Below are 9834 nucleotides of genomic sequence, written 5' to 3' on the forward strand. Positions count from 1 at the left end.
GCACTGGAAGGATCTTTCACCAACTGATGCCACGTGGGAATCTCTCTCGGACTTCAAACTTCGTTTTCCTTTATTTCCCCTTGAGGACAAGGGTCATTCTAAGGGGGAAGGAGTGTTACGCACTTATGTGAGGCGCAAGAAAACCCTAGCAAATCCTGATGCTAACCACAGTGGCGGCTGAGGAGTATATGGAAGGTTGGGAGGGAAAAGTCTGTGCTTGAGGGGCACGTCTTTTGGTAGGAAAGTCCTAAGAATAAGGGGTTGTGTTTCCCCAGTTATAGCCTTAGAATAAGGAATTTACTTCCCAATTAGTAGCTGATTTGTAGGGAGCAAATAAAGGGAATTATACTTTCCCTAAAACTGGAAATCAAGCAATTACTGCTGTGTTTGTAATTCACCCTATTTATATGGGGTTTCGAATGAATAAAGATATGCAGAAAAATTATCAAAACAACTCTCGTAGTTGAAGGAGGCAGAGGTACCTCGAATACCTCGTATCCCTTATTACGTCCATCATAGGTAAGCCTAGGAGACTAGATCCTGCGGCCTTACCCATAACCAAACCAGTAACTCGGTCTCAAACCCGGGTCCTTAACAAGATATTGCTAAATTGAAACAGTTTCTGCTGTATCAGTTTCATACCAAAGACTTGGGTAAACTTCAATATTTGTTTGGTATTGAGGTTGCTAGGCCTCAAACATGTATTAACTTATCTTAGGGAACATATGTATTTGATTTTTAGATGAAACATGTATGTTGGGCGCATGTCTCAATGATGTTTCCATGGACCTAAATCAAAAACTTTTGAAGGAGGGGGAGTTATTTGAAGACCCTTAGATATCATCAACTAATTGAGAAGTTGAATTATCTAATCACTACCATATTAGATATTGCTTATGCAGTCAGTATAGTGAGCCAATTCTTGGAGGCTCCTAAAGTCCCACATTGGGATGCTGTTACTTGTATTGTTTGTTATGTGAAGCGAACTCCCAGTCTCAGCATATTATATAGGAGAAATGGACATCTCAGAGTGGAAGGTACTATTGATGTAGATTAGTCAGGTTCTCCTACATATAGAAGATCTAATAGAGGGTATTGAATGTTTCTACATGTAAATATAGTCACATGGAAGAGAAAGAAACAAATAGTGGTAACTTGATAGTGCAGTAGTTGGCATAAGCAATGGCTCATACTGTTAGTGAGCTAAACTGGGTTACAACATTTTTTGTTCTTCAAGAAATTGGTCTTCTAACTCTTATTCTTATCCCGTTATTTTGTAATAATTTGACTGCTCTACATATTGCCTCTAGTCCTGAATGGAGATATATCTAACATCATTTGTGAAGTTTGGAGACCAACTTGCTGTTGTGTTTACAAAGTTTTTTGTGTCATAATTAGTTTAGAGTTTATTTATTCCAATCTGGGCTTACACGATTGTACGTAATAAAAAAGGACAAAAGGTCTTTCTGTCAATGTTGTATTTTTTCCCTTTGACAGTTGTGTCATGAAGCCTGAAGACGATTGGGATTTGATTGTGTCAAGATAAAGGTTCCTGAATGTGACGTAGCAACAGTGACTGCTGCACTTGATCTGTTGCTACATATACTAAGTGTGAATGTAGAACAATAACTTAGAATACGAACTTCAAAGATGATTGTTGTGCAAATATCTACCTAAATAAATAGATAAATATTTGCACGTTTTACTCGCAAGTGCACAAGATCAAAACGATAGTATAGTAGGCAAATACGAGATCATTCCCACGAGGATTGGTAAATTATGTTTAAAAAGAATTCCTTAAAATTGAGACGAGTGAAAAGCAATAAAAATATTAATCAGATCAAATAAGAGAAGAGATAAAAATATTGAAATAAGATAATAGGAAATAAGATAGGGCTTCGATATCCACCGCTAATCATACTCAATCAAGATTCACAATGCCAATACTACAATCATAACATGATGCTTAATGTTTACCAGCCACAAGGGAATGATATCTTCTCCTAAAGCTATTGATTTCCCTAAGCAACGAGTTAGGCATGGTATCTACTCTAAGTCTTTTCTTCCTTGAAGGATTTAGCATGGTATCTACTAAGTTGTTCTCCAAGAAAGCATAAATCTATGGAAATCGGTAAACACACTCAGATTGGAACATGGTATCTATTCTAGTTGTCTTTATGTTGATTAATTCAAGAACCTGTGGCGGGGTTCTTTCGTTACTCTATTATGCCTAGGACTCGGTCATCCAAATTGACATAAATAACAAATCCATACCACATGCATATGATGGCCAAACATAAACATGCGAGGAATTCAAGAAACTAGAATTAATAAAGTTAAACATCAAAATAAGATTGTAGCAAAAGCGCCAATTGGAAATCCTTAAAGAAACATGACTAGGGCTTCAATCGAGCCCTAACTAAAGTATTAGTTACAACTAATATAGACTAAAATTATATACATGAATAGAGGAAGAAAGAAAAAACCCAAAATCCTTGAAGTAGCTTCCAATTCTTCCCCGAAGCTTGTGTGTTCTGCCAAAGCTTCCCCCTCCTTCTTTCTTCAAAGGTTGAAGGCCTTTTTATAGGGATTAATGAAGCTCTAGAAGCCCTAGGAATCTTAGGAAAAATCGTGGAAAGGTCTCCTAGTCATACAAGTCTTTTGACTTTCAAGCCAAGTAGGTAAATATTCCAAATTCGTACAGATCCGCGATCTTTTATTGCGGGACAATTTGGGCATAGTAAACGTCCGAAATAGGAAAATCCTATTTCAGACATTATTGTCGAACTTTTCATAAGCTTTCCAACGACACCAAAATCAACGCAATCCGGTACTCGAGCGAAAATTTTTGATGAAAATAAAGTGATGTGCTCATTCTGGATTCTTTCCATAATTGAAAGATTTTGTCGATTTCACTTTTCTTAAAGTCAAATTTGATTTGGAACTTAAATCTTTCCAAAAGTGAGATTGTCGACTTCATTATGATCTTGGATTTTGAAGGATTTTCTTCCAAAACCTGTAAATACAAGAAAAACACAAAAACAAAACAAAACATCAAATTATAACAAAACTAAGAGCTTTACATATGTAATTTAATGGGCTTGAATGTGTAACATTCAGCCCTTATCAATGATGAATATCGTCGGCATAAGTATCAATAGAATCTGCATTTGTAATTTCACTTCCTTGGACTCTTAGCTGCTTGAGTTGGAGCAGCAATACCAGCAACCCCCACAGCAACTACAGCATTAAGGAAGGCTATCTAAACCTACTTGTTACTTAGTTCATTGACCGATCTTCTAGATAGCAGATAAATGATGTTCTCTTCATTAATCTCGTGTATGATTGGTACCATTGGTATAGTTGAATAATTTTAACTGAAATGTAAATGACTTTTAGAGCATTCCTAGTAGCCTCACCAATTTTTATTAGCTAAAATAGTTAAAAATTACTTTTTTCTATTCTAGTAAGCCATTTTTTTAATGCACCCCCAGTAGCCTCACCATTTTAACTATTCACTATCACTATTCCATTTAAATAAATTTTTTTTTTTTTCAGATTTCTTTATTCTTTTTCTATTTAATCTTTTTTGAATGTTTGTCTTTTCCTAACGGTCATATTTTTGAATATTTCAATTATTATTGTGGTCATATTTTTAAAAATTTGTATTATATTCTATTATTCTTTACTATATTTAAAATTGTGAATACTGAAAAAATTCGTTTTTTAAAATTAAGTTTGGATGATTTAGAAAACTTGAGACAAAATTGAAAAAAGTTTGATAAAACTTGAGTAGAATTTGAATTTAAAAAACCTACCGAAACATGTTTTTAAAAAAAGAGTAAAAAATAAAATGCTACCCAAACATGCCCTTTCAATTCCACAAAACCTGTTGGAATATGTGAACAAGAAATTTGTATGGCATTGGATGTCTAAAGTGTGGAAATATTGTAGTTTAAGAAGAAAAAAAAAAGAAAAAAAAAAGAGAGAAATTACCAAATTTTTATAGTTTTTTAATGATTTAATGATGAATAGTACTCACTATTGTTGGTGAGTACCGTTCACCTATCAAAAGATTGTAGATTGGATGTTGAAGTCTGGTGAACTTTCTCTCTCAATCTATGTATACCACATGTAGATTTGGGTCTCCACTTCACTCCACTCCACTCTCCATTGTGGACGCTTTGACAATCTTTGATATGAATGATAACTGCATATTGTGGCATAGACACAATAGACACTTACAGCTATGCCCTAGACCATTAGTACAAAAGTATCAACAATCATAGAATAGAAATCTTCCAAAATTTCTGAAATTATAAGTGACAATAAATATAATATGCAAATTTTGATTTCTATTAAATGTATTCCTCCTAGCAGATTGAGCAAGAGCGGGAACTAGAAAATCTAATTCAAGAAAGGCCTCTAGAGCTTGAACTAACAAAACTCGAGCGATCATGTCAAAGGCAACAGCCAAGTCAGGGGCAACAGCAGTGGAGGAAACTACAGTCTCAGGCTCGAAGGGCATTTGGTGATCGTGTCGACGCAAACATACCTGAGTGCCAGGTAGCAACAGTTACAGCTTCTCTTGACCTACTATGATATATAACAAGTATGAAAGAGGAATAGAACATAGAATACAAACTATAAAGATACCTCCATAGGCATAACTATTATTAGAATCTGCATTGTAATTTCCCTTCCATGGATTACTAGCAGCTTGGGCAGGAGCAGCAACCACGGCGGCAACTACGGCCTCGAGAAAGGCTGTCGTCTGAACCTGTTTGTATGGAGGCAACGGCTTGTGAAAGCCAGGTATCAACAATAATTGCTTCTCTTAGAATCTTTTGTAATAGATTTCGTACTTGATATCTATATTGTGACATATTATAGTTAGATTCTACATACTGCAGTACATTGTGACCCATGTCCTCTCTTTTTGTTTTTCTTGTGGTTTTTGACTCCTAGAAGACTCATACTGCATGTGTCTTTTTGTGTCATCAACTTCATTGATTTATATTCTAGATGGTATATCTAATATTATCTCTTCATTAATCTCTCAAGTATACTTGGTTCAATATGATTGGTTGAATACTTCGTATGAAGTGTTAATGACCTGAACACTGTAGATTGGATGTTTTAGGTCCGATCTACTTGCTCTCTGAATCCATGTATGCTGCATATTGATTTGCGTCCCCCACCCAAATATCCATTGTGGAAACTTTTGCAGTCATTGATATAAAAAAATAACTGCATATCATGCCATAGGCTTTGACCTAGGTAATTTAGAGATCAATTAAGTTGAAATATTAACCCCCCCTCCCATTTTCATCCTCAATCACGTCGGTTCTAGTAGGGTTGACTTCCATTGCTTATTATTGTCTGTTGTGGGTACCAAAAATCACATAAACTTCATGTTAAGTGACCCAGATTTAGTTGATCAAAAGTGATATTCTAAATGGTTACCACGAATCCCCAGGGATTGGTAAGAAAATAATTATATTTTTTGTTATGTATGGATCAGTGATTTCAAAAGTGAACTGCAATGTGTTTTAAGACTCCATAAAGCAAGGCATAATCCGTAAAGTGTGTAAGCTTTTCGAATTTTGGATTTTTAATATTATAATTTTTGTTTTTGTTTTTGTTTTTTTTTTTAAAAAAAGCTTTTAAAAACAATAAAAATCTTAAAAATTAAGAAATAACAAATACAATCATGAAAGTAAAATGGTTTAAACTCTATTTAATATATTTTAAGAGATTTCAATGGTTAATTGCAAATTACACCATCAATAACTTACAGAATTTTAGAAATATTAGATGTGTTTTGAGTAATATATGCAGGAAATCAATTTATTACTGGACTTATCTTGTGGGAATAAGAAATTCTGATATACAAGCTCTCCATGAACTCTTTAAATCTAGACTCTTTAAATCTAGATTTTGTTTTTAGTGATCCGGGATATATACTTGAAAGGAAGAAGTGGCTTTATTTCATTAATCTTTGATAAACCACCCCAATTAAGTTAACCTGAGCATTTCAAGATATTTTGCCTCTTTTTATTCTTTTTGTACGGTCTATGCTTTTCTTTAAAAAGTATTAAATATGCTAATCAAAGGCAAAAGACTAAACCTTGCCACTGTTATAAAGAATAATGTGAAAATTACTGCTCTCACTATTGTGTTTGATATACAAAAAGTAAGAACAAAAATAGTTAAACCCCTTGATGTAAGAGATTTATTGGTGTAGACCTCGTAACCAATGCAACCTTTTGGTTAGTTACTGTGTTATCAAGTTTCAGTAAGGTCCCCAGGCCTTTCTTGTGGGTGGCGAATACAAAATTTGCAACTAATGCTCCGTTTGTTTCGACGTAAAATGATTTCCGTAGTAAAATAATTTCGACGAAATCATTTAAAAAAAAAATGATTTTCTCGAAAATATTTTTCGGTGTTTGGTTCGCATGAAAAAATTTCGAAATGCAAAAATAAGAGTTTGGTAATTGTCGCCGGAATCCGGCAACGTCCGGTCGCCGTTGCCGGGTTCCGGCGAGAAAGTTTGACCGGATCCGGCCAAAATGGCCGGATTCAGGCCGGAATCTTCCGGATCCGACTGGATTAATGGCCGGATCCGTCCAGATCCGGGCGGATCTCGGCCGTTTTGGCCAGATCCGACCTGCTTGGCCAGAATCCGGTGATATCCCGGCCGGAATTTGGTCTGCCGGTGCCGAATTCCGGTAACGGCAGAATTTCGGCCGCCTGATTCCTGCACCGGCAGAATTCCGGTGGCCTGATTCCGGCGCCGGCAAGTTTCCGGCGACTGGATGTTGTCGGACTCTGGCGCCGACTGGATCCCGATGACCGATAATTGCTAAATTTTAACGATTGGATATCAAACATGCGTGTAAGGACGAAGAGCTTAATTTCGGAAAACGATTTACGGTTTTAAAAATCGTAAATCGTTTTCCGAAAATTAAAGAAACTTTTACGGTCAAACCGAAAATGATTTTCGTTGACTGTTATTTTCGCCCCAACCAAACACCGAAAAATGCCGAAATCATTTTCCAAAAATCATTTTACGCCGAATCAAACAGAGCATAATTAATAAATAAGTCCCCGTAATGCATGAGCTTGCTATTGGATACTAGAATACAAGATAGAGTAGAATCTCAAAGATAATAAATTTCTCTTTACAATTTGTCGATTAAAATTTCAAGCTTATGGAATCCTAGAAGCTTGGGCTGGAGAAGCAACTCGAATTTAGTAATTAATTTCAATAGTGAATATAGAAACTTGAAGATACCAATAACTAGCTTGCAACCCTTACGTTGCACGGATGTTTTTTTTGAGAACTTAATTTTATATAAATTTTGTGTAGTTTTTTAGATATTAAAATTTCTCATCTTGATTATAAAACTAATTAAATAAGCAACCAACTGTAAAGCACTATACACCGAAATGTGTGGGGTTGTGTGTGTTTTACAATCCAAAAAATAATTTAATAGACTAACCAATATTAATCTCTAAACTCTCTCAATGCAATTTTGAAAGAACTTAAACAAAGTAGTCCAAAAGTTATGCTTTAATAATTTGATTATGACTGTTTGAAACCAATTCATGAATGAATTGGACTCAAATTCATAGAAAGGTTGGATGATAGCTCAAGGCAATTGACATTTCATAACTTTTTTTTTTTTTTTTTTTTTTTTTTAAGTTTTAGATCTTTTAAATTCCACATTGTAATTCTTTGGGAGTACCTTTGGTAAACTCCGTGTATTTGAGCTTCCCCTTTTTTTGAATAAAGATTCTTTACTTTTCCAAAAACAAAATTGATGAACCAAATTAGAAATTGAATTCCCGATTCACTGTTGGCAGCAAGAGCTAGATTCTCAGGGCCAGGGAAGGCAACTGCGCTCCCGATCCCATGGTGTTTGCCAACCTGAACTTGCTGTAAAAGATACCACTATGGACTTGTTTTCCTCAAAAAATCAGCACGAGAAACAGCAGCAACTCAAGCTTAAAGGTCGAGGGAGGCCTTCAAAGTTAAAGCCAAATTGGCATATGGCTATCGCAGAAGTACTGCCATCAGATGGACAGCATCATCATGAGCAACTGCTGCCAAAGCATAGAGGCTGGGGGAGGCCTCCTAAATCGAAGGAAGTTATAGATCCACCTGCAGCTCATCAAAATCCAAATGAACACCAAAAAGCAGAATGTGAAAGCCAGGGGAGGCATCCCACACCCAAGACAAAGGCAGATGATCAGGATCATCATGAGCAACAGTTGCCAAAGCATCGAGGCCGGGGGAGACCGCCTAAATCAATGGGAGATATAGATCCAACTACCATGGTATTGTTTCCCACAGCTCATCAGAATCAAAATGAGCACCAAAAAGCAGTGTGTCAAATCCACGGGAGGCATTCTACACCCAAGGCAAAGGCAGATACAATTTTGCAAGAGTCAAGACCCTTGGATCATCAGAATCGTAATGAATTGCAGCTGCAGCAGCCTGATAAACGGGGTCAGGGCAGGCCTCCTAAACCAAAACCAGTTTTAGCTACAACCGTGGAGGCATCACTGCCTTCACAGCAGCAGGAGCAACCACAACATCGAGGACAGGGGAGGCCTCCTAAAAGGAAGTTGGGTACAGACAGCATGATGGAAGAGGCATTGACCTCAGAAAGCCAACTGCAGCACCCGAAATGCCGAAGGCGGGGAAGGCCTCCAAAAGTGGACCAAAGAAACCTGAAGACGGTGACAATAGTAACTTAAATGTGTTTCTAGTAGCACTAGCATTATAATAAAGTGAGTTTTTATAGTAGGGTTGAAACTTGGGGTTAATATATATTTTTTTATTTTTTATTTTTTTTATTTTATTTTTTATTTTATTTAGAATCGTACAAATCAGTTTGTATTGTTTTTGGTGAAGATGTATATAACGAATATAAAATCGCTCTTCATTTCTTTATATATATCAGGAATAGCGAGTTGTGTAATGAAGCCTGTGATGGCTGAACTGAACCAAAGAAATGATAAGTATTATATTAGTTCAACGGTCACAGATAGTAACTTGGTGCGGTTATTTTGTCATTTTTGGTATTGTTGTTTGACTTTACATTTCAAGGATCAAAGTCAAATGGAGTCACAATCTCAGATCAGATTTTCTCTCAAAGTTGATTGCTGTCACCGAGAGATAATGGTGGCTTACATTGTGAATACGGCGGAGAGGCCCGGTAATTTTCCAAGATTTTAAGACGGTATTACTGCTGGTGCTAGTCACCTAATCCCTTTCTACGTGCTTCAACTGCCTTTTTTGTTTAACCTGTCAAAGAGATTTATTTACATGTATAAATTAATTAAGTCAAGTTTTTCTTTCCTGCTATAGTTATTTGCCTGTCGCCTGATGCTTCTGTTCTGGTCATTTGGTTAACAGATAGATTTATGATGTCATTATTGATAGACCCTGGCTTTTCTGTTTGTTTTCCCACACTCAAGGAAATTATCATATGAAGTGAACAACATCTTCACATTATCCCATTTCAGTTCTTTTAGTGAGCCAATTTGTTGAAATGGTGAGTGTACTCACTAACAAAAGTGAACATTGTTCACTCCTCAAAATAATAATAATAATAATAATAATTAAAAGTACTAAAATTCAAAGTTTTATTATTTTTCACGCCACAGGCCCTCACTCTTGGGTCCTCTCCTGTGCTCGTCTCCCCTGTGAATATAGAATATTGCATAAGTAAAATTGGTTCGCCAACAATATGACGTTTGACTTTGGTCAAGCTGACTGTTCAATCATCCTATGCATAGCATAATAAATGCTCTATTATTTAG

General features: G+C 36.0%; 1 protein-coding gene across 2 annotated transcripts in view; it reads left to right on the forward strand.

Moving 5' to 3' along the window:
• LOC133857171 (uncharacterized) overlaps window positions 1–9055 on the forward strand; it is a 29024-nt gene extending 19969 nt beyond the window's left edge. For both annotated transcript variants that reach the window (XM_062292318.1, XM_062292320.1), the window contains exons 7-9: window positions 4381–4566; window positions 4720–4815; window positions 7870–9055. In XM_062292318.1, the coding sequence (XP_062148302.1) occupies window positions 4381–4566; window positions 4720–4815; window positions 7870–8766 (1179 nt within the window). In that variant the 3' untranslated portion in view covers window positions 8767–9055. The remainder of the gene's footprint in view (window positions 1–4380; window positions 4567–4719; window positions 4816–7869) is intronic.
• Window positions 9056–9834: the final 779 nt, after the last annotated feature.

This window comes from Alnus glutinosa, chromosome 14 (genome assembly GCF_958979055.1).
Source record: "Alnus glutinosa chromosome 14, dhAlnGlut1.1, whole genome shotgun sequence".
Classification (NCBI taxonomy): Eukaryota; Viridiplantae; Streptophyta; class Magnoliopsida; order Fagales; family Betulaceae; genus Alnus; species Alnus glutinosa.